Below are 25,364 nucleotides of genomic sequence, written 5' to 3' on the forward strand. Positions count from 1 at the left end.
TGTGGGAGCCTGTGTGGGGTCTGCATGCTTTGCCCCTCCCCTCAGAATCAGGAGTCCTGGGGTCCATCTGGACTGGCCTTGAATACTCCATAGTCCTTGCCTTCACACTTGGGGTTCATTCACCTGAGCACTGCTGGCCTCTACACACCAGCTGTGTGCATGGGCCTGAGTAGATGCTGGGATTTATGTCCCTGACTCTCAGGCATTGATTGTTCAGTGACTCAGTGTGTGTTTGTGTCTGATGTCATTTAAAAATTTTTTAATGGCAAGGATATATGTATTTTCCTTTTATTGTGGATGATGAAACTGAGATTCACAGCCATAGCGTCTTGTTCTGGGCTACACAATGATGAAGTCAAGGACCCAGGACTTGAGCTTGGGCCTCCTGGCTCCCAGACCGGGGTCTTTACACTGACTACCCAGAACTGTTAGGTCATGTTGGTGGAGAGTGCAGTACAGGGGTTCCCTAACCTCATCTTCTGCCGGGAATGATCAGGGCTGTATCAGAAGGCCGTGCATGCATGGGCAGTCAAACAGCTTCCCTTCCTTTTAAAAAATAATATCTAGGGGCTTCCCTGGTGGCGCAGCGGTTAAGAATCTGCCTGCCAATGCAGGAGACACGGGTTCAAGCCCTGGTCCGGGAAGATCCCACATGCCGTGGAGCAACTAAGCCCGTGCACCACAACTATTGAGCCTGTGCTCTAGAGCCCGCGAGCCACAACTTACTGAAGCCCGCGCACCCTAGAGCCGGTGCTCTGCAACAAGAGATGCTACCACCATGGGAAGCCCGCACACCGCAACAAAGAGTAGCCCCCGCTCGCTGCAGCTAGAGAAAGCCTGCGCACAGCAAAGCAGACCCAACGCAGCCAAAATAACTAAAATAAATAAATTAATTAATTAAAACAAAAAATCTGGTAAGTGCTATATAATAGCATTACTTTACAAAAAATGATGTTAAGTAAACAAACGAAAACCCCCAAGAGTTGTTCATGATCCCAACAGTGAACGCAATAGCTGTTTTCTTGTTGACTCCCAATCTTACTCAGTCCTGCTGCATTTTTAAGTCATAGGCCACGTTTTCACATCCTGCCTTGGTTCCCTGAAGGAGACATCCCTGGTCCCCTTCACTAGACTGAGTGCCCCTTGGGGACTATATATGTTTCATGTTTTTATCTCTGATACCTTGAGTGATTGCAGCTTCAGAGCAGCTTGTGGGGAAATTCTGCTGAACACCTCCAGAGGGCTCTGGGCACCCAGGAGGCAGAGTGAAGCCCCCGGCTCTGGGTGGAGTCCTGTGGGTTCATACTCTAGAGGGTTTCTTGACTTCCTCATAGTTATCTATAATTAATTAATTATAACTGATTGCTGTGTAATATTTTAGAGAGTTGATAAATCATCATTCATTTAGCCATTGACTTGTTGGACAGCAAGTTGCTCCCAAGTCATGAGTGGAGCTTTTTGTTGCTCTGTGTTATTTCTTTAGGCTCCGTTTCTGGCTGGTGGGATTCCTGGGGGCAGGAGCATGGAAATACCATGTTTCTTGCCACGTGTGGCCGCGTGGCTGCTCCCCGAGAGCGCTGGCTTCCCCGCGGCGTTTCTGCCTTTTGTCGAGGCCAGTGTGGCGCACACGGTGTTGGTTGGGGATTGGATTCAGGAAAGGGAGAAAGACGGTTGGAGGTCAGCCTGTCTGCGTGCTCCTCAGCGTGCTGGTTTGTCCCTCAGTGTCGGGGGCGGACCGGTTCCTCCTGGTGACCAGGCTCTGAGTGTGGAAGGCAGAGGTGTGGCCCGGGCTCACCCAGCCTTGGCTGGGAGGCCTCACAGCAGCACCTGGAGAACAAGTAGGGAGCAGTTGGGTGACGCCTCAGTGTGTCCACTGACTCATCCCAATCACTCGGCCCTGCTTTGCACTGGGCGCCTCGCTGGGCGAAGGTGTGGAAACGGGAGGGACGGAGGTGGCGCGGGGCTGGGAGATGGGTCTTGGGGGAGAGCAGACCGTTGCCAGCAGGATGTGGTGAAGAGCTCTCCACGCAGAGAACTGCTGTGCAAAGCCCAGAGGCCTGAGGTGGTTTTCTTTCCGCGGGGAGGTGTAAGTGTAAGAGCAGCTCAGGGCAGGAGGAGCCCCAGGAAGTTCTCAGTAAGCATCTGGCTTTGGGTTGGTTACTGTACTTGAAGGGGGCGTGCGTTTTAAATATATATATATTTATTTATTTATTTATTATTTGGCTGCATCGGGTCTTAGTTGTGGCAGGCGGGATCTTCGTTGCAGCAGGCGGGGATTCTCTTTAGTTGTGCTGCGTGGGCTCAGTAGTTGCGTTGTGAGAGCTCAGTAGTTGCAGCGCTGAGGCTCTCTAGTTGGGGCATGTGGGCTCTAGAGCGCACGGGCTTAGCTGTCCCGCGGCATGTGGGATCTTAGTTCCCTGACCAGGGGTCAGAACTGTGTCCCCCTGCATTGGAAGGCAGATTCTTAACCACTGGACCACCAGGGAAGACCCAGGCGTGGGATTTTTTTTTTTAAATATTTATTTATTTATTTAGGTTGCACTGGGTCTTAGTTGCGGCAGGCGGGCTTCTTAGTTGTGGTTCGCTGGCTCCTTGGTTGCGGCACATGGGCTCCTTAGTTGCGGCTCAGCAGCTCCTTAGTTGTGGCATGCGAACTCGTAGTTGTGGCATGCATGTGGGATCTAGTTCCCTGACCAGGGACTGAACCCATGCCCCCTTCATTGGGAGTGCGGAGTCTTATCCACTGGACTACCAGGGAAGTCCCCTGGGCATGGGATTTTGAGGGGACCTGCACAGGGGACAGGGAATTACCCTAGTCCGTGGAGTAAAGGTGTTTGTGTTGGGGGGTCAACTTTGGAAGTGAGGGGCCCCAGACTGTAGAGCGCCTTTAGAATGATGGGGTGTTAGCAGGGGGGTCGGAAGGTGGTGCCCACATTTCTTCAGGGATAGTTTTGGGTGCTCCCTCTATGGTGCCATACTGTGTGACGTGTCTGACTGCCTTTCTCGATGCCCTGTGCACTCTGAGGGCGGGTGAATCTGAGGGGACAGAAAAGTGAGCTTCACCACCTGGCAGAAATCTGTCACTGACGTCTGCTCTCTTTGAGCCTCAGATGGGCACGGTGAAACTGAGAGCGAAGCATGTAATGTTCTGGACGCCTTGGAGCTGGTTGTGATCGGGCAACTGTGTCCAGAGGCCTGGATGTGTCTGGGAGGCATCCGTGTGGCAGCTTGACCACGCTGTGTAAAGCCAGCCAGGGTGTTTGCTCCTTCCCCTGCCTGCAGCCCGCCCACTTGGCCTGAGTCGAGACATCAGGCTGTCCTTGATGCAACGCAGATCTGCCTGAGGAGGGTGGCGAGGGGGAAAGGGGCTGAAGAACCTCGCCATGGTCACGTCCACAGGCCTCAGAGAAGGTGTATGCATGTGTGTCTGTGGCCTCAGGAGAAGCTGGTGGAAAGGCCAGTGGAGCTCACGCAGCACAGCTGAGGGCCATGCAGGGCCGCCTTGCCTGGGCATGACCCCTCTGGACTGCTGAGGCTTTTGTGGCTGGAGCCTCTGTGCTCTGGGGCTGCGATGGGTCCCCTTCCAGGGGTAAACACTCGTATGTGGGTGCAGGGAGTATTCTGAAGTAACAGGGTTTTTTTTGTTTGTTTGAGTTTTATTGTATTTATTTTTTATACAGCAGGTTCTTATTAGTTATCTATTTATACATATTAGCATATATATGTCAATCCCAGTCTCCAGTTCATCCCCGCCCCCACACACACCTTCCTCCCTTGGTGTCCATACGTTTGTTCTCTACATCTGTGTCTCAATTTCTGCCTTGCAAAACGGTTCATCTGTACCATTTTTCTAGATTCCCCATGTATGTGTTAATATACGATATTTGTTTCTCTCTTTCAGACTTACTTCACTCTGTATGACAGTGTCTAGGTCCATCCACGTCTCTACGAATGACCCAATTTCATTCCTTTTTATGGCTAATATTCCATTGTATACATGTACCACATCTTCTTTATCCATTCGTCTGTTGATGGGCATTTAGGTTGCTTCCATGACCTGGCTACTGTAAATAGTGCTGCAATGAACTTTGGGGTGCATGTGTCTTTTTTGAATTATGATTTTCTGTGGATATATGCCTAGTAGTGGGATTGCTGGGTCATATGGTAATTCTGTTTTTAGTTTTTTAAGGAACCTCCATACTGTTCTCCATAGTGGCCGTATCAGTATTTTCTCCACTCTCCAGCATTTGTTGTTTGTAGATTTTAAAAAATATATATATATTTTTAAAATTTAGTTGTTTTATTTATTTATTTTTGGCTGCATTGGATCTTTGTTGCAGTACATGGGCTTCTCATTGCAGTGGCTTCTCTTGTTGCAGAGCACGAGCTGTAGGCACACGGGCTTCAGTAGTTGTGGCTCGTGGGCTCTAGAGCACAGGCTCAGTAGTTGTGGTACACGGGCTTAGTTGCTCCGCAGCATGTGGGATCTTCCCCGACCAGGGCTCGAACCCGTGTTCCCTGCATTGGCAGGTGGATTCTTAACCACTGCGCCACCAGGAAAGCCCTGTAGACTTTTTTTAAATTAAACTTTTTATTTTGAGATAATTGTAGTTTTGCGTGCAGTTGTAAGATACAATCCAGAGAGATCCTGTAACTCTTTCCCCAGTTTCCCCCAGTGGTAACATCTTGTAAAATTATAGCACAATGTCACGGTCAGCAGGATCTCGACATCCCTGCAGTCAAGATGCTGGGCGCTTGCATCCCCGCAGGGTCCCTCACAACCACATGTCCTGCACCTCCTACCCCTGTTGCCTCCTTAACTCCTGGCAGCCGCAAATCTGTTCTCCATTTCTAGAAATTCCACATTTCAAGAATGTTATGTCCATGGAATCATACATCATGTAACCTTTCAAGGATTGACTGTTTTCACTCATCCTAATTCTTTGGAGATAGATCCAGGTTGTGTGCATCACCAGTTGTTTCCTTTTTATTGCTTACTAGTATTCCATGGTGTACACGGCTTAACCACTCATTTGCTGAAGGACATCTGCATTGCTTCCAGGGGTTTTTTTGGCCTTTACAGATAAAAATGCAGTAGCCACTCATGTACAGTTTTTTTTTTTTTTTTTTTTTTTTTTTTTTTTTTTTTTTTTTGCGGTACGCGGGCCTCTCACTGTTGTGGCCTCTCCCGTTGCGGAGCACAGGCTCTGGATGCGCAGGCTCAGCGGCCATGGCTCACGGGCCCAGCCGCTCCGCGGCATATGGGATCCTCCCAGACCGGGGCACGAACCCGTATCCCCTGCATCAGCAGGCGGACTCTCAACCACTGCGCCACCAGGGAGGCCCTCATGTACAGTTTTTGTGTGAGTGTAAACTTTTATTTCTCTGGAATAAATGCCCAGGAATGCGGTTCCTGGATTATGTTGTAGTTGCATGTTTAGTTTTTAAAGAACCTGCTAAACTGTTTTTCAGAGTGGCTGTACCATTTTTTATTCCCTCCAACAACATACGAGTTTCTTCACATCCTTGCCAGCATTTGGTGTTGTCACCATTTTTTTTTTTTTTTTCAGTATGCGGGCCTCTCACTGTTGTGGCCTCTCCCGTTGCGGAGCACAGGCTCCGGATGCACAGGCTCAGCGGCCATGGCTCACGGGCCTAGCCGCTCCGCGGCATGTGGGATCTTCCTGGACCGGGGCATGAACCCGTGTCCCCTGCATCGGCAGGCGGACTCTCAACCACTGCGCCACCAGGGAAGCCCCGTTGTCACCATTTTTAATTTTAGTCATTCTGATAGGTGTGTAGTAGTATCTCATGTGTTTTGTTTTTTTTAAAAATAAATTTATTTATTTATTTTTGGCTGCATTGGGTTTGTTGCTGCGCGCGGGCCTTCTCTAGTTGTGGCGAGCGGAGGCTACTCTTTGTTGAGGTGCGCAGGCAGAGCACGGGCTCTAGGCGCGTGGGCTTCAGTAGTTGTGGCTTGTGAGCTCTAGAGCGCAGGCTCAGTAGTTGTGGTGCATGGGCTTAGCTGCTCTGCGGCATGTGGGATTTTCCTGCACCAGGGCTTGAACCCGTGTCCCCTGCATTGGCAGGCGGATTCTTAACCACTGCACCACCAGGGAAGTCCCTCTCATGTGGTTTTTTTTTTTTTTTTTTTTTTTTTGCAGTACGCGGGCCTCTCACTGTTGTGGCCTCTCCCGTTGCGGAGCAAGGCTCTGGACGCACAGGCCCAGCGGCCATGGCTCATGGGCCCAGCCGCTCCGCGGCATGTGGGATCCTCCCAGACCGGGGCACGAACCCGCCTCCCCTCCATCGGCAGGCGGACTCTCAACCACTGCACCACCAGGGAAGCCCTCATGTGGTTTTAATTTGCATTTCCCTAATAGCTAATGATGTTGAACATCTTTTCATGTATTTATTTTCCATATGTATATCTTCTGTGAAATATCTTTTCATGTCTTTTGCCCATGTTCTAATTGGGTTGTTTGGTTGGTTTTTTTTTTTTTTTTTTTTTTTGCGGTACGCGGGCCTCTCACTGCTGTGGCTTCTCCCGTTGCGGAGCACAGGCTCTGGATGCACAGGCTCAGTGGCCATGGCTCACGGGCCCAGCCGCTCTGCGGCATGTGGGATCCTCCCGGACTGGGGCACGAACCCATGTCCCCTGCATCGGCAGGTGGACTCCCAACCACTGCGCCACCAGGGAAGCCCTGTTTTTTTTTCTTATTATTGAGTTTTGAGAGGTCTTTATATATTCTAGATACTAATCCTTTGTTAGATATGTGGTTTGCAAATATTTTATCCCACTCTTATTTTTTCACCCTCCTAGTAGGGCCTTTTGTAAAACAAGTATTTTAAATTTTAATGTGGTCCAATTTGCCAGTTTAAGTGTGTGTTCCATTTTGAGTTAATTTTTGTGTAAGATTGAGCTTTATTTATTTTTTGCCTGTGGATGTCCAGTTGCCTCAGTACCATTTGTTGAAAGACTGTCATTCCTCCCCTGAATTTTTTAGCACCTTGGTTTTTTTTTTTTTTTTTTTTTTGGTGGGGGTGCCTCGCCGTGCAGCACATGGGATCTCAGTTCCTCAACCAGGGATCAAACCTGTTCCCCTGCAGTGGACGCATAGAGTCTCTCTTTTTTTTTTTGTATGGTACGAGGGCCTCTCACTGTTGTGGCCTCTCCCGTTGCGGAGCACAGGCTCCGGATGCGCAGGCTCAGTGGCCATGGCCCATGGGCCCAGCCGCTCCACGGCATGTGGGATCCTCCCGGACTGGGGCACAAACTGTGTCCCCCGCATCGGCAGGCGGACTCTCAACCACTGCGCCACCAGGGAAGCCCTGGAGTCTCTTTTTTTAAAAAAAAAATTTATTTATTTTTTTGGTTGCACCAGGTCTTAGTTGTGGCATGTGGGATCTAGTTCCCTGACCAGGGATCGAACCTGGGCCCCCTGCATTGGGAGTGCAGAGTCTTAACCACTGGACCACCAGGGAAGTCCCTTTTAGCACCTTTGTTCAAAGTTAAATTGGGCACATTTGTGTGGGTCTACTTCTGGGTTTTCCATTCTGTTCCATTAATCTATGTGTCTAACTTTCCATTAATACCACAGCTTTGATTACTGTGGGTATATAATAAATCTTATAATCAGGTAGATGGATTCCTCCCTCTTTCTTCTTCTTTTTAATTAAAAATAGTTCCTTTGCCTTTCCATATAAATTTTAGAATAATCTTGTCTATATCTGCAAAAAAGTCTTCGTGAGCTTTTGTTAGTAATTGAATTAAGCTTATGTATCAGTTTGGGGAGAATTGACAATTTAGAATCTTCCAGTCTATGAACACAATATGTCTCTCCCATTTATTTATGTCTTCTTTGATTTTTCATCAGCATTGTGTAGTTTTCAGCATGCAAGTCCTGTACATGCTTTGTTAGATTTATACCTAAGTATTTCGTTTTTTTAAACAATTGCAAGTGGTATTTTATTTTTAATTTTGGTGTCCACATATTCATTGCTAATACATAGAAATACAGTTGATTTTCATATACCGATCTTATATACTATAACCTGTTGAACTTACTAGTTTTAGGAGTTCTTTTTTTAAAATAGATTCCTTGTGATTTTCTACATAGACAGTTATGTCATCTGTAAATACTTTATTTCTTCTTCCCAATCTGTGTGTCTTTTAAAATTTCCTTTCCTTGCCTTATTGCGCTGGCTAGATGTTCTTGCACTATGTTGAATAAGAGTTCTGAGAATGGACAACATTGCCTAGTTTCTGATCTTAGAGGGGAAGCATTTAGTCTTTCACCATTATGTATAATGTCAGCTCTAGGTTTTTTGTAGATGCTCTTTGTCAGTTGAGGAAGTTCCCTTCTATTTCTACTTTTCTGAGAGGTTTTGTTGTTGTTCTTGTTTTTTAAATGAATGGGTGTTGTATTTTGTCAAATGCTTTTTCTGCATTAATTGATGTGACCACAGAGTTTTTCTTCTTCAGCCTGTTGTTATGGTGGATAATAACACTGATTGATTTTTAAATAGTAAACCAGCCTTGCATCCCTGGAATAAACCCCACTTGGTCATGGTATATAATTCTTTAAATATATTGCGGACTTCTATTTGCTATTTCTTTGTTGATTTTTGCATCTGTATTCATGAGGGATATTGGTCCATAGTTGTTCTTTTTTGTCCCCTTTTTTGGTACCGTGTCTGATTGTGATATCTAGTTAATACTGTCTTCATAAAATGAATTGGGAAGTGTTTCTTACTTTTTCTTTTTCTAGAAAAGACTGTGTAGAATTGGTGTTAATTCTTCTTTAGACATTTGGTAGAATTCTCCAATGAAACCCTCTGAGCCTGGAGATTTCTTTTTTGGGGAATTTTAAAATTACATACTTAGTTTCTTTAATAGTTATAGAGTCATTCAGATTGTCTATGATTTTTGAGAAGTTGGTCCGTTTCATCTAAGTTGTCAAGTTAAAGTTTGTAGAATTGTTTGTAATAGTCCTGCGTTATCTTTTTTTTTTAAATAAATTTATTTATTTATTGCTTCATTGCTACACAAGGGCTTTCTCTAGTTGGGGCAAGTGGGTGCTACTCTTCGTTGCGGTGCGCGGGCTTCTCACTGCAGTGGCTTCTCTTGTTGCAGAGCACGGGCTCTAGGCACACGGGTTTCAGTAGTTGTGGCACATGGGCTCAGTAGTTGTGGCTCATGAGTTCTTGAGCGCAGGCTCAGTAGTTGTGGTGCGTGGACTTAGTTGCTCTGTGGCATGTGGGATCTTCCCGGACCAGGGCTCGAACCCGTGTCCCCTGCATTGGCAGGCGGATTCTTAACCACTGTGACACTAGGGAAAACCCTCTTTGATTTTTATTTCTCTTCCTGCTTGATCTTTTTGGGTTTTTTTAGAATTTCATTTTTTTTTATGATAAATTTCAAGGTTTATCTATGGTGATTTTTTCAGTGTAGATTTTTTTTTAGTGGCTGCTCTAGGAGTTTCATTGTATATACATAACTTACCACGGTCTGTTGGTGGTGTCAGTTCAAGTAAAGGGAGTACCTTCCTTTACCTTCTTTTACCATTCCCTATGTAAGTGTCTTAAATATTTCCTCTACATGATTCATAACCACATTAGATAGTGTTATAATTTTTGCTTTGTTCATCAAGCATAATCTAGAAAACTCAAGGAAAGCCTGGTTACAGGTAGTTTTGCTCTGTGTTTCCTGCTTCCTTTATGATAATCCAGGTTTCCTTCTTTTATCATTTCCTTTCTGTTTAGAGAACTTCCTGTAACCATTTTGTAAATGTAGATCTGCTAACTATTTCTCTTAGTTTTCCTTCATCTGAGAATGTCTTGATTTCCCTTTTGTTCCTGAAAGATATTTTTATTGGTTACAGGATTCTGGGTTGACAGTTGTTTTCTTTTAGCACCTGAAAAGTATTGTGCTACTTCCACCTGGCCTTCATGGTTAAGTCCAAATCATTATATTTGGTTTCTCCTATCCAAAACCTGTTGTTTTTCTCTGGCTACTTTCAAGATTTTTTTCTTGGGCTTTAGTTTTCAGAAATTTATTTTAATGTGTCTTGGTGTGGATTTTTTTGGATTTATCCTTTGGAGTTCACTCAGCTTCTTGAATTTATAGGTTACCATTCTTGCCAAGTTTGGGAAGTTTTCAGTTATTCTCTCTCTGAGTATATTTCTACCCTACCCTTCTCTCCTTCCAGGACTCTGATGACACAAATGTTAGATCTTTTGTCATAGTCCCACAGGTCCCTGAGACTCTGTTCTTCTCTTATTTATTTTTTTCAGTCTGTTTTCTCTCTGTTATTTGATTGGGTAATTTCTGTGCTTTTGTATTCCAGCTCACTGATTCATTCCATCGTTCCCATCATTCTGCTGTTGAGCCCATCCATTGAACTTTTAATTTCAGTTACTGTATTTTTCAGTTTCAGAATTTCCATCTGGCTCTTATAGCTTCTGTTTCTTTCGTCAGGCTATCTGTGTTTTTTGTTTATTCCAAACATGTTCATAATTTCTTGTTGAACCATTTAGCATGGCTGTTTTAAATCTTCATCAGATACTTGTGACATGCCTGTCACCTCAGTGTTGGCATCTGTCTTTGTTCATTCAGTTTACAACCTTCCTGGTTCTTGGTATCATGGTGATTTTTCAATTGAAACCTGGACATTTTTGCGTCACATTAGGTGACACCGGGTTGTGTTTGACCCTTCTCTTTCGGTCGGCTTTTTCTAACATTGCTGCAGCAGGGGAAGCAGGGCTGCTGCCTTTTACTTTTAGGTGGAGGTAGAAGTCTGGCTCCTCACTTGGGCTCCATTGATACTTGAGGCAGGAGATCCCTTGTTACTGCCTCAGGGTGTGGGGTTCAGCACCCCAGGCATCCTCCTCTGACGTTGTCCCAGGAGGGAGAGGGGGGAGACCTGTTACTGCTGGGTGGGGCTGAAAGTCCCAGCTCCCTGCCTGACTGCCTGACACCTCCCTGGTAGGGGTGCTGGGGCACCTCTTAGCCGGCAAGGGGAAGTCTGGCTTCTGCTGGTGGGGGTCAGGGTGTGGCTCTGTCTGTTCTTTGGTGTCCGGCTGGAGTAGGACGGTTATTGTCTAAGAGTTCTCTGTCTTGCCAAGTTGTTCTTCCCCAGTTCTTCAACCAGATAGGGCCTTTACTGGGGCTTCTGTGTTTTTGGTCTGCGCCCGTTGGCACTTCCAAGTTGCCCCTCCTCCAGACTCCAGTCTGGGACAGTGAGGCAAAAGGAAACCCAGGGCGCACACCTCTGTGTGGTTTCTCGGGTCCTGAGATTCCCAGCCCCTCTGCCTTCTACTCTCCACCTTTTTGAGTCTTCTTAGGTTTGTCTTATATACAGTGTCCAGGGTTTTATTTGTACTTAGTGGGAGGCATAGGGAACATTACATCTACCCCATCTTGAAGCAGAAATTTCCAGTGACCATTTTCAAAAGGGCTTTGGGCTGAGGAGAATGCCTAGGCCACCAGCAGTCTCTTCCCAGAGATCAGCCGGAAGTGTAGCCTCTGGTTTATTGGTTTTGCAGGGCATGGCTGAGTTTAATCGGAAGGGAAGAGGCTCAGCGGGTGCTGTCAGGTGGTGACTTTTGCACAGGTCTGGTGCTTCTTCCCAGGTGGGCTGCCTGAAACAGAACTCAGTCCCATCTTTTGGGTCCTCAGTGTCGACAAGAGTTACCTGCTTCTCCTTTCCCCGCTGCCCCTTAAAGTAAAACCCCAGCTACCCAGCCAGAAAACAGCAGCAGAACTACATACCATTAAGAGTTTCTAGAGCCCACTTCCTGTGCCAGCCGCCTTTGGGGTTGCCACAGTTCGTACGTCAGGTTATTGGGGGGCTCCCAGGAAGAGGGTGCCTTCGGGCCTGTCGGAGGCCCCGCCCCACCCCAGAAAAATGAGGCAAGAGAGGGAGGAATGCCGCCCTACAAAGCCTCTGTCTGCTTGTGAGCCTCTCCCGTGGGGACAGAGGCTGTGGTGGGTGTTTCTGGACTCACTGGCATGGCTGGGTCTGCTGTTGCCGTTTTTAGACAGTCTGAGAAATAGTGGGAGCAGCAGCACCTCTGGGACGCCCTTCCATGCCTGTGGGGGTTACCTGAGACTGCGGGGTGTCCTGGTACGTGGCTCTCCAGGCCTGTGGACGGGGTTCCAGGCGCTGATGAGTTGAAGGAGGGCAGCAGCCAAGCCGCTCTGCTCAAGTGGACAGGCTCCTGCCTCTGTCTTCACTTTAGCTGTGCCCATGCCAGCGAGTCCTCTCCGCCCCAGGCCGCCCTCCTTCTCACAGGTTGTTTGTTCCCTGTTTGTTTGCTTGCTTGCATGGCAGTGCAGGGTGGCAGGTACCTTCCTGTCCCCTGACGACCCTAGTGTTGCGCACTGGACATCTGGAGGTTCTCATTGTCACCCAGCTGTGGACGCCAAGTCTGCCCTCTTAGCCCTTTGCCCCACTCCCGGCCCCAGCAGACCTGAGCTGGTGCCTTGGGCTTCCCTCTGGACGCTGTCTAGCATGTTCTAGCTCGCTTCCTACAAACCAGGGGACCAGCACATTGTCCTTGGAAACTTTTGTCCCTGTCTCTTTGACTGAAGTTTCCCAAATCTGGCTGGGGGGCACACAGAGCACAGAGTCACTTGAAAACTTACGTAGTGAATCCCTGCCCCTCCCCAGCCCTCCACCCCCCCACACCCCCCTTCCCTAGACTTGGCTTTCTTAGCTTAGACTTGGCTTTTCTTGGCTTTGGGAGAAGGACTCATTAGTTTACATTTCCTGTGGACTGTGAACCCATGAAGGTAGGAGCAGTTTCTTATTTATCTCTGCTTCCCCACTGCCTTACATAGGCCTTTGCAAATGTTTTTTTTTAAACAGCTTTATTGAGATAATTCTTCACATACCATATACAGTTGACCTATTTAAAGTGTACAATTTGATGGTTTTAGTATACTCCCAGAGATGTGCACCTATCATCACAATCAATTTCAGAATGCTTTCATCATCCCCAAAAGAAACCCTGTAGCTGTCACTCCCCACAGTCCTTCGTCCACTGTGCCCTGGGCAGCCCCCGTCTGCCTCCTGTCGCTGTGGATTTGCCTTGGCAAATGCTCTTGTGGAATGTTACCCCCTTCCCAGGCTGCTAGAACACTTGTTGCCCTGTGCCGTCTACTGGCCCAGCCTTCCCACCTTTTAGGACGACCTGCCCACCTGAGATGGGTCCCCTTTGGGGTGATCCGTATATGGAAGTCATGGCCAAGTGAGGTGGATGCTGGCAGGCTCCCCGAGTAGATGTTTGTTGAGCGAATAACGATGCTGATTTTGGGCCAGGTTCTGAGGGACTTGTGCCAGTCACAGGTCTCTCACTGCCCCTTTTGAGGAAAGGGCAGGTACATGTAGCTGATAATGTGAAGTCACCCCAAAGCCCTGCAGCCAGAAACGGGGAGGGTGATGTACGATCAAAGCCAGACAGAAACGGAGGAGACACAGCCTTGGAGTCTAACCTGATTTTACAGGTCAGGGAACTGCAGGCCCAGCGGCCATGTGGGGGAGTCACCTGGCCGGGGTACACACGGGGTCGTCCCCCAGCACTGACCTCTCCGTCCTGTGTGCAGAGAGAGGCCAAGTGTGCTCGCATGCCTGGGGGATGGCTGGGTGCCGCTGGTGTTTGCTGAGAAAACAGACCTCTATTCTCTTTGCTGCTGCTTTCCCAGGCAGCATTTCATTCCACACACCCCATGGTCCTTCTGAGTCATGTCCCTCTAACTCTTGGTCCCCTGCCAGCACCCACTCCCCTGTTGCTTTCTTTCTTTCTTTTTTTTTAAAATGTTTTTTCCTGCTATAGACATTAGTATATCTTTTTAAAAAAATTAATTTGTTTATTTATTTATGGCTGTGTTGGATCTTCATTGCTGCGCGTGGGCTTTCTCTAGTCGCAGGGTGCGGGGGCTGCTCTTTGCGGTGCGCAGGCTTCTCACTGCTGTGGCTTTTCTTTGTTGTGGAGCACGGGCTCTAGGCGTGCGGGCTTCAGTAGTTGTGGCATGTGGGCTCAGTAGTTGTGGCTCATGGGCTTAGTTGCTCCGCGGCACGTGGGATCTTCCTAGACCAGGGCTCGAACCCGTGTCCCCTGTGCTGGCAGGCAGATTCTTAACCACTGCGCCACCAGGGAAGCCCCCCCATGTTTCATCAACGCCAGTCTCGCTTCTTTCCTTCAGGCCACTCCATACCCCTTGCCTGAAGCCCTTCTTTCTGTTCACAAGGAAAAGCCAGTGCTTCCCCTGGGGGCCTGAGGACCCTGCAGAATCCAAGAGAAGAGGCTCACCCCCACCATGCTCTGTGACCTCTGGCAAGTGACCTTCCCTCTGTGAGTCACAGACTACACAGCTTTTCAAAATGAGGTGGTGTGACAGGGCCTCCCAATTTGGAAATGTTGAATAAAAAGCATGCTAAGAGGACCCCTAGGGCTTACCCAGAGATAGTCTATGTGTGTAAATAGCAGGCAGAGGGTTTGGGCTTTAATTTGTGTTGCTGCCCTCCAAAGGGCAGTGGACACATTGGCCTGGTTGTACCTTTCCCAGCCCTTTCTCAGGAGCTGGGTATGGCTAAAAAAAGGGAGGTGGAGTCTGTCTTTATCTTTTAGCTCCTGTTGAACTTCTACTGCCAGTGTCTGGGGGGACAGGGGGATGCTTTGGATATAAAAAATAAAAAAATAGCCAGCATTTATTAAGTACTTTTAGGCCACACGCTGTGCTCAGGTTTTTTTTTTTTTTTCCTCATGCAATTTTTGAGATAATTCATGTACCATAAAATTCACTCTTTAAAAAAAATATATTTATTTTTTTACTTACTTGCTTATTTTGGCTGCTCCGGGTCTTAGTTGCAGCATGTGGACTCCTAGTTGTGGCAGGCATGCGGGATCTAGTTCCCTGACCAGGGATCGAACCTGGCCCCCCTGCATTGGGAGTGCGGAGTCTTACCCACTGGACCACAAGGGAAGTCCCAAAATTCACTTGTTTAAAGCATACGATTTAGTAATTTTTAGCGTACTCACAAGTTCATGCAGCTGACTCCACTGTCTAATTCCAGAACATTTTCATCACCCCCAAAGAAACCCCATACCTGTTAGCAGCCACCCCCAATTCCTCCTCCCTCCACATCCTGGCTACCGCTCATCTGCTTTCTGCTTCTATGGATTTCCTTATTTTGGACCTTTCATATAACTGGAATCACATAGTTTGTGGTCTTCTGTGTCTGTCTTCTTTCACTTAAAGTATAACGTCTTGAAGTGGAAGGTTCAACCATGTTGTAGGTGTGTCAGTACTTCATGCCTTTTTATTTCTGAATGACATTACATTGTTTGGATGGGCCACATTTTCTTTATCCATTCATCTGCTGTGGACACTGGGGTTGTTTCTACCTTCCGGCTATTGTGTACAGTGCTGCTGTGAACGGTCATGTCCAGGTTTTTACTTGAGCACCTGCTTCCAGTTTTCTCGGGGTTGTATATACCTAGGAGTGGACTTCTGGGTCATAGGGATTCTAAGTTTAACCTTTTGTGGAACTGCCAGACTCTTTTCCCCAGTGGCCGCACTGTTCTGCATTCCTGTGCTGGGCTGTGTTTTACTTGGACTGTCTCTTCAGTCCTCATAAGATTCATGAGGTGTAGATATAATTATCATCACGCTCACCTTTCAAACGGGAAGATAGAAACTCGAAGGGTTTTCAGCCCAAGGTCGTACAACCAGCGAGTTGATCGCTAAAGCAGCGTCTCTGCTCCCAGGCCCTGTTCTGTACCATCAGGATGAGGGGCTTTGACGGTGCTGGTCACATGATGTCCCGAGTGCCTGCACATATTGGCACTTGCATGGTTGTGAAGAAAATGCCATTTTCCCCTGATCCTGGTGGCTTGATCAGAAACTTGCGGGGAGGTATCTGTTTCTTAGGAGTTCCTGTATTCTCTGGTGGTTCAGACTCCTGCTGGGTTTGCATTCTCCTCCCCACACCAGACGCTACAGACCTGCCAGGAGGCTCTCCAACATCTCTCTTGGCAACTTGGCCTGGGGCTGGGGAATGGGATGCATGGAGTGTGTGGAGCAGAGGTGGATTCTTTTTCCAGTGAGCGCTTGTCAGCTTGTCATTAACTTGACCATTGAAACTGTCCAAGGCCACTGATGACCTGCCCTCCTTTTTCTCCTCCAGGCAAAACCCATTTATGGTGGCTGGCTGCTCCTGGCTCCAGATGGGACTGACTTTGATAACCCAGTGCACCGGTCTCGGGTAAGGGCATCAGAGTGAATTCTTCGGGTGGAGAATTCACCAAGAGAGGGGTCCACCTAAGGCAGATTGACCGAGTGGAGGACAGAGATGGGGGGTTGAATGGTGGATCCTGGGATGGCGGATCAGCAGGGAATCCCTCCCTATTTGGTGAACTTGCAGGTCCCAGTAGTTATGCCTTGCCCTCCATTCAAAAGAGATGCACTCGCATGGTGCTACCTGTTTTATGGGTCAGCTCCACTCTAGAAACAGTTAATGGGAAAGACCTAAGGGCAGTTCAGCGCACATTTGCATTATGCTAATTAGGCTCCGAGTTCTTTCAGGGCCAAGGTTCTGCTTCCTGTAGCCCCCTCTTTCCCCTCCCTTCCTCTCCAGCTGGGAGCTCAGCAGATGAGCAGGAGTGAGGGGAGGCAGGCCTTAAGGGCCAACTTTCCTTGCGTCCCATCTCTCCTGGGCACCCAGCCCCGGGTGGGTCCTGCTGAACACAGGCTACTGCTTGGCCAGGTCTCAGCTGGAGCAGCGAGGTGGTCAGACCAGCATCGTCCCAGGTCAGTGGCTTGTTCCTCTGTCAGGGAGCCCCTTTGGATTTGACTCCAATTAAAACATGCTTTCTTTTTCCACACGCTTTCCTCCAGGTACTGCCGCCTCTGCCCCCTTCCCATCCCCTGCTTCCCCAGGGCCTCTGCCCTGCCTCTGGGTCTCTGCTGCCCCCAGCCTGAATGTTACACTCTGGGGTGGGGCCTTGGTACCCCACAGAACTTGCTTTGTATCTGGGGTCTTTGGGCTTCCTTCCAGAATGGGTTTTAATTTAAAAATAACAAATAGGAGCCTTGGAAATATTTCTTGGGAAGAGTCCAGGTGGCCCAGCCTCTACAGGTCCTCTTTGCAAGGCCATGTGAGTGCCCTGTTCCTGCCACCCAGGTGTGAGGACAGCCAGGGCGACTGTGTTCCAGTGGCTGCAGTAACCAGGGAGCAGCCCTCTTTCCTCTTTTGTATTTAGGTCATACAGAATTGCCATTTCCAGCTTCTGATGGGAAAATCATTATTATAAATGATATAATTCTGGCCCAAAGCAAAGAGACATGATATTTTAGTTAGTTCTTGTGGCCTTATTGCCAGTAAAAGTATGAATTTTGTTGGGCTTTTGGAAATGTTGAAAATAGGTCATGGATCTTCTTGATGATTTTTGGGATTTGGGGACCAGCAGTCTCACGTTCTAGACATTCCCCCCCCCCCCCCCACAAAAAGGAAGGGCCTTTCTGTTCCACTGTCAGTGCCATTGGGCCTCCATCAGCCCCTGGTGGCCTGGCCTTTGGGTGGAGGGCAGCGAGGGGGCAAGGGCACCCTTTGCTGGTCACTCCCTCCCTGGATGTCACAGTTGTTCCCACTGGCCTCCCTCCTCAGTTTTGATTTTTGTTACTTCTGTCCTCCTCAGTGAATACTGGTGCCCGGCTGGCTTTTTCCCTTTTTCAACCTCCCTGTGGGTCATTGGAACAACCCTTTTATACCATTTTTCCAGATTTTTTCAGAAGTGGGGAATCAGTGCTTGGCATTCTCAGGTTATCCCATGTCATGTCAGGTAATTCATCAAATTAATATTGACACGTTATTAGTAATAACCTCTGTGCTGGGTACATAAAGAATACAAAAAGGTGACCCAGACATTGCCTCTGCTCCTTTTTCTGAGGAGCTTGCAGGTTAAAATAGATCAGGTGTCTTTTAAAATCTCAGTGATTGAGAACACACTGGGTGGTTTGGGCCTCTCCACTGGCCCAATCCTGGCTGATGAGGCACTGTTCTTCTACCCCTGGGCCCCAGAAATGGAAGCTGTGCAGCCAGCGTGCCTCAGAGGTAGGCTTGTCAGGCGCAGGGGCTCGGCAAGTGGAGACGGGCCAGAACCCTCCCGACACCCTCTGTGTTCCGTTGCAGAAATGGCAGCGCCGGTTCTTCATCCTCTACGAGCACGGCCTCTTGCGCTACGCCCTGGATGAGATGGTGAGTGTCCTCCTCCGCCCCTCCCCTCTCCTGCCCCGGCCCTCGCCAGGCCCCTTCGTCGCGGTGGCGTCGGCCTTGTGGCGGCTGTGTGCTCTTGCTTCTGCTTCTGCTCAGGAGGCTGGAGATGTTGAAGCCCGTGTGGCAGCTGGTTGCAGCGGCCCTCACAGCCCCGACCTTTGCCTCGAGGCACCTTCAGTGGCCATGGGTGAGAGTCACGGTGAGGGAGGAAGTCACTTCTGTTCCGGGTGGTAGGAGTGCCTGGTTAGAAGCGGAGGAGGTTGCGGGCCCGCAGGAGCAGGTGCGGCCGCCCTGGGTGGGCGGGTGCCAGCTGACCCCCGCGGATCCGCGCCTAGTGCAGGGCTCCTCTCAGGTCCGTTGCTGGAATTGATGTTGCTCATCGTATTTGATGTTCAGAGGTCTCCTGGCCACAGGGTTAGTGTTCTGGTCACTAAGCCAGGATGTACGGGCTCCATCCTGTCCCATCAAACAAACCCACCTGGTTTGTTTCCTGGGCTGGATGAGTATTTACCAACCAAGTAGAATATTCTGGCTTTTCTTTTTCCACCCATTTTGTCTCCTGACTTTTTTCTAAAGGAGATAAGTCTTTCCTAACTAATCTAAAGTATGACTGAATTCCAAGCTTTATAAAGGATTGAAGGTGGAAGCTTTGAGTGCCTTTTCCTGTTCCATTGGCGTGGGTATGTGCGTGCGTACCTTTGTGTGGGCAGCATTGTTAAACTGGGACTGTCCAAGAACATCTGTTCACACCGTGTAAGACAGGTTGACCCCACCCCTTTCAGAGTTCATTTCCTTGCTGCAGGGGTGAGAGCAGGGTTCTGGAAGTGTGAGCAGAGCACCTTGTAGTCTGTTGGGACACTTGGATGTTCGGTGGTTATCACAGCTGATACGTGACCAGGCCATCGGTGTTTCCGTTTCTATGTGGGGTCTTAATCTTTGTGATGTGATGCGTTTTCCATTTTGTTTGTGGGACAAGTTAATGGGTATGATATCTGGGAATGGGAATTAATAGGTATGATACCTAGTTCTGTGTTGACTATTGCCTCATTGGTTCCTTCAAAAAAAGAATTTTCCTCTTTTTCATTCTTTCTGATGAGCATATTTGTACAGCGCGGGTGGTCCACAGAGGGTTTTTGCCATGGAAACATCTGTGGTCCAGAGTAGTTTGAGGCGACTGGGTTGGTACCACTGGTGGTGGTAGAATTTGCTAGAGGCAGGAGCAGGGGGCGGATTCACCTGGACACTCATTTCCTTTGGTGACTCAGCACTGCCCTCTGTGTTCTCCTGAGTTGGCCGTCATGCCAGCAGGTGCCCTGGCGCGGGAGCTGGGCTCCGACCCGCCTGGAGGTTTACTTTGTCCTCCCTGTGCCTGTCTGACTGCTGTTAAGTCCCGCAAAGACTAACCATAGAGAGGGGGCCTTGGAGGTCACTGGATGACATCCAGGCTGGGCCGGGCCATGAACCGGCCCAAAAAACAGAATTCCCTGGACTCGGCTTGGAGGCTGATTCTTCTGGTCAGGAAATCTTTGTTTAGGTCCAGCCAGGGTCCGGTATAGTCCATGGTTCTCTTCAGTTGCACGAGCATGAGGGCGGCTGCTGGTCACAAATGCACAGCACACGCTGGTCCGAGAGCTGCTCCTGCATGACTGGGACTGTGAGCCATGGGTGACACCCGGCCATGCCTTCCGGTCTCCCCACAACCTGCCCATCCTGTGCTGCTCGGGCGGAGGTGGACGTGCCAGCCATGGAGAAGAAGGAAGCTGGGGAAAACCGGGGCTGCGGAGAGGGTGTTTGGGGGGCCCAGAGTGGAGGGACGGGCCCAGGTCACTCTGGCAGATCCCCGTGGGGATGAAGAGACTGACCGGTGGCTGCTCTGTGGCCCAGACTGCAGTGCAGGAACACGGCCCTCCCGGGGTGAAGGGGCATCATTTCTGTGAGTGACAGGAAAGAGTAGCAGTTGTGTTGAAATACCTTTAGAGTGGTGTGGTTTTCCCTGTTGGGTTAGGAAGGCCCCGTGGGGGAAGTTATGAGGAAGCCTCTGGGCCGTGTGCGCGAGGAGGCTGCTGAGGGATGGTCAGGCGCCGACCGCCCGGTGGTCGGCATTGGCGGCCGTTGCCGTGGGGGCTTGCAGGTGGGCTCCTTCTTGTGGGGCTGGAGTGGCCTCTCCCACCCCGTGGTCTGCGTCAGGCCTTGTTCTTCGTGGCCGCTCCCCAACCCAGAGGCCAGTTTTCCTGAAGCCTAGACTCCCGCCTCCACCTGGAGCAGAACACCGTGCATACAGACTTGTGTGCGAACCAAGTTCCAGCCGTGCCAGAATTTTCCTCTCTGAGTACCTAGAAGTGGGGCCGTGGTCCTCAACTGGGCACCTTGTGCCTCCCGGGGCTGCCCGGCAATGTCTGGAGTCATCTTTGAGTCTCACAGCTGCACGAGGGTGCAGAGGTGCTATTGGCACCTAGTGGGTGGAGGCCAGGGTGCTGCGAAACAGAGTGTGATGCCCAGGATGGCCCCACAGCAGAAGGTGATCCGGCCCCAAGTTCACAGTGCTGGGCTGAGAGACCCTGTGTGACCTGGTCCGTGGCTTACTTTTTTTTTTTTTTTTTTTTAATTAAAATGTTTGACTTGCTATCATCCCGGTTCTTAAAAGGTTCAGAAGGCCCTACCCCTCAGATTTCCTGGGAGTGAGGGAGGTGATGGGCAGGGTTAGTCTGCTGGCTGGGATGGTGCATGCTGGGCCTGGAATAGGAATGGGCCTGTTCCTGGTGGGGAGGGGTTTCTGTGGGGTGTTCTTGCACATCAGGCGACCACCGGGCCAGCAGAACTGCTTGTGTGGCTCTCTGCCGGGGAGTGGATAGGCACCGCTTCCTGTGGCAGCTCAGGGCAGTTCGGACCTCTGTGCCTGTATAATAGGCCCATCTCGGTGTCGGTCTCCAAGAGCAGCAGCTCTGAGCAGCCGGTAGCCACTGCTGATCATTCCACTGCTGCCAAGTTTAGCTTTAGCTCTCCCCCTTGCCCCGCCCACCCCATCCCTTCCCAGCAAATCTATTGCATGTAATAAATTAGCGTTTTATGGCAGGGACCTTAACACTTAGTCACAATCTGTTTCAAATTGTCATTTGGACTTTTATACAGTATTACTATTTGTTTTCATTTGCTTAAATGTTATCTTACCTACAAGATGGTACCTTTTTTTCTTCAGTGCTGGGCCCCCGATAGTTTTTGGATACTTTTTTGGTACCTTCGTATTGTCTGTCCTGGGGTTTGGGTAGTAGCACAGACCTCGTAAATATTTGTTGAGTTGAAATAATCAACTTTGTAAATGCGGTGCTGCAGGATTTCTGTTTCAGCGTGGGGAGGAGGTGGGACCTGGGCCCTCCTGGGGGAGGGATTAGGTGCGTTTTGCATCGAAGCTCTTAGCGGTTCCTCAGCAGAAGGGAGAATGCGCTCCAGAGCATAGGGTGGGGACCCAGAGGGGCATCGTGGTGGCCAGGAGGCCCGGAGGAGGAGGCTGCAGTCCTTGGGTCAGCACCCACCTGGAGGGCTCTTTCGAGAGGCCCTCCTGCGTGGGCTCTTCTGCTGGGTCTGGGGCCTCAGGCTAGTCTGGCTCCAGGGGTGACTGTTGCCTTCTCTTCCAGGCGGCTCCGAGATGGGACTAACCTCCGGGAGTCACTTTTCCTTTTTTGGGAAATTTCTTTCTCGATACACCCACATACCCTGTAACCGTTGGGTGTGGAGGAGAGGCAAATTGCCCAAAAAAGGAAAAAAAAAAATCCCAAACGCAGGCCGAGGTGAGGTGGGCTCAGGGCAGCCTCACAGACAAGTGGGAGCTTGAACAGTTTGGCTGCGCCTCTGTTTCTTCAGGAGTGGACAGAGTGAAGAATCTAGAAACCCAGGCTGCTGCCTCTCTCTCTCCTCTGCTTTTTTTTCTCCCCCTGTGCTCTGCCTTGTTCGTTTACCAAATTCTGCCACTTTCCTTGAGCTTTTGGGGACTGATGTAAAGCTAAGGTGCTGGGGTCACTAGAAGGCTTTCCTGAAGAAGCTCCCCACCCAGAGGGGGATCCAGGGCCCCGAGTTTCAGGTGGAGCCACTGGGCTGTGAGGCTCTGGGGCTCCGGGGGGGACTGTGCCTGATGAACTCTGGCAGCCTTGTCTCTTGATTTCATCTTCTCTTCCTTTTTCCTTCTGGAAGCCAGGCAAAAACATGTTTTGTTGTTGTTGTTTGCTTTTAAACTGTGGTAAAATATGTGCAACAAAATTTACCATTTTAGCCATTTTTAAGATTACAGTTCAGTGGCATTAAGCACGTTCACATTGTTGTGCGACCATCAGCACCGTCATCTCCAGAGCCCCTTCCATCTTCTAGGTTGAAACTGTCCCCGTGAAGCCCTCGCTCCCCACCCCTCCCCCAGCCCCCACCACATACCCTCTGCTTCCTGCCTCTACGGATCTGAGGACTCTAGGGACCTCCTGTAAGTGGGGTCATATGGTATTTGTCCTTCTGTGTCTGGCTTATTTCACTTAGCATAATGTCCTCAAGGTTCATTCATGTCAGAGCATATGTCAGAATCTCCTTACTTTATTTTATTAAAAAAATTATCTCTCTCTCTGTCTATTTATTTATTTATTTTATTTGGCTGTGCTGGGTCTTAGCTGCGGCATGTGGGATCTAGTTCCCTGACCAGGGATTGAACCCGGGCCCCCTGCATTGGGAGTGCGAAGTCTTAACCACTGGACCATCAGGGAAGTCCCAGAATCTCCTTATTTAAAAAAAACAAAATTCTGGAAGGTCTAATGCTGTTGAACTCTTTCTGCTCTGAAACAAACTGACCCTGGGTCTCTCCTTTGTGGGAAGCGTGTAGAGGTTGTACCCGTGCTTCCGTGGCAGGTGTGTGGGGTGTCTCCCCCATCCTCTGCCCTGAGATTCCTAGAAAGTCAGGACAGAGCGGAGCTTTGCGCTTTCCCAGGGGCCGTGCTGCAAGGGCTTCAGTGGGCTTCACGTCCCTGCACACAGTAGGGAGAACACTTTTCGCCCTGGGGTAGTGCCTTGTTCGAGGGCAGCTGTGGGTTTGTCAGCCCCCTAGGAGGAGACGCTCCAGCCTGAGAGGTCACTCTTGGGGTCTGTGCTCGCATGTGAAGTGGTGGGCTTGGTCTGAATGCTCTTCAGAGGATGCTGAGTGCTAACAGGTTAGGGTTCTGGCTCCTTTACATTTTTCTTCCTGTAGGACCAAGTCCTGGAGGTTGCTTTGATCCTAGGACGTTTGCCCACTTCATTCTCAATGAATTTGGGCCCCAGGGGAGCACGGGGAGGGACTCACCTTGGCCCTGCTGCCAGTGGGGACTGTCTTTGAGGTTCTCTCGCTCCTCTGCAGCTGAGTCCCCATCGCATCCCCTGCTCAGAACCTCCTGAGGGCAAGGCCCAGGTAGCCACAGTTTAAATGACCACTCCCTGCGACTTTAAGAAGCACAGACATTGGAGAAGCCCTGCTTTAAGCGCTGGCTCTCCTCCCCCTTGCTTGGAGCTTTCCTAGGCAGGCCGACGCGTCTGAGTCAGTGGTAACCACAGTGGCTGTTGTGTCCGTAGCAAAGGGCCGTGGGGGGAGAACACACGGCCGAAAGAAGGTTCCTCGCACGGTGACGCTCACAGCCTGTTGGGACCCATGTGGACACGTGAAGGTTAAATACCAAGCCAACCGCAGTGTGCACGTTCTTCAGGGCAGTGGATGACTAGGGAGTCAGAGGAGTCTTCTGGGAGGAGAGAGGGGGCCTTGGCCACCATCCTGCTGGTCACAGGGTTGGGGAGGGGCCACGTGCTCAGCCGGTGCTCTGTGTTTGCTCTTCAGGCACGACCTCTAACGTGATGGTCACAGCAGTATTGCTTGACAGATACTGTTACTCCATTTCACAGAAGAAACTGAGGCCGCAGGAGATGGTGGCATCACTCAACTTATGAGTGACAGAACTGGGATTTGTGAACTGGTGAGGGGCCTCCTGGGAGAATGACAGGGTCCTCCCCCTGCTGTGTCTACTGATGGGCGGCTCTGCGTGCGGTGTGGGAGGTGGTGCTGGCGAGGGCCAGGCTGGCTCTTGGCCTCCTGCCCACCCCTCGGGTCTGTCTGTAGCCACAGACTGGCAGCTCTAGGAGGTTCTCATGTGCCTTCCAGCTCGCTGAACTAAACTAACTTCAGGCCTGCAGTCCGGGTGTGTAGACGTACATTCAGAGATGTGTAGAAATCAGAACAGTACTCAGCCCCGTGCCTGTCCGAGCTGCGGAGAAGCTTCCCCACGTCTCATGTTTTACGGATTAGTCTCATGTCTTTAGATTTATTTTTAAACCCGTCATGTGTTTGGCCTGGCTTCGGCCTTTGTACTTTTCCACGCAGTTTCAGCCTCCAGGGCACAGAGGCAGGCCTGCTGTGTCAGGGTGCCGGGAACCTGAAGGGTGTGGGGAGAGAGCGTTGGTTTGGGGTCCAGTAACTAAGGGTTTTGCTCTGGGGCCGCTCTTTCTGACTGAGCGTCCTTGAGCAGGGCCTCCTCCCTGCCTGATTTCTCTCCACAGAAAGCTCGTGGTGGTGTTGGGCCCACAGTGAGCCTGGGCTTCTTCCTTCCCCTCCTCTGCTCAGCTGCTCTTCTGCAGTCCTGTGCTCGCCGTGGTAAAACGGGTAGTTTTGAAAAATAGCTTTGAACTTGGAAGTGTTCTCATCCTTACGCTAGCCTGTGAGCAAGATGCGGGCTGTTACAGAGCGGAAGCCATTCCCAGGCCCTACAGATGCACCACGTTCCACTGGGCCTTCTCGGTGCTGTCACAGACAGGTTGGGAGACCTCTGTCTTTCAGTGGAATTCTGCACAGAAACTTAATACAAGTTTTAAAACTGATACAATCTGGCGCTACTTTAGTTGAAATTGTGGGATACTCCCACCCCTCCTTCACCACCCCCCCACCCCACCCCCCAGCTGCAGAGAAGAATATGCCCTGACTGGACAGACCTGCTTCTGAGGTAGAATCATCTGGGTGTCTGAAAGCCCAGTCCACTAGCCTGCATGAGCAAGACACCTCTTCTGTGTCGACCATTTAATTAACTTAGTTTT

At 49.9% G+C, this 25,364-nt stretch overlaps 1 protein-coding gene across 2 annotated transcripts in view; it reads left to right on the forward strand.

Moving 5' to 3' along the window:
* MPRIP (myosin phosphatase Rho interacting protein) overlaps positions 1 to 25,364 on the forward strand; it is a gene marked incomplete at its 5' end in the record, with an annotated part of 127,437 nt that overhangs the window by 18,518 nt on the left and 83,555 nt on the right. For both annotated transcript variants that reach the window (XM_079724697.1, XM_079724698.1), the window contains 2 exons: positions 16,194 to 16,271; positions 18,198 to 18,263. In XM_079724697.1, the coding sequence (XP_079580823.1) occupies positions 16,194 to 16,271; positions 18,198 to 18,263 (144 nt within the window). The remainder of the gene's footprint in view (positions 1 to 16,193; positions 16,272 to 18,197; positions 18,264 to 25,364) is intronic.

This window comes from Hyperoodon ampullatus (assembly GCF_949752795.1).
Source record: "Hyperoodon ampullatus genome assembly, chromosome: 19".
NCBI lineage: Eukaryota > Metazoa > Chordata > Mammalia > Artiodactyla > Ziphiidae > Hyperoodon > Hyperoodon ampullatus.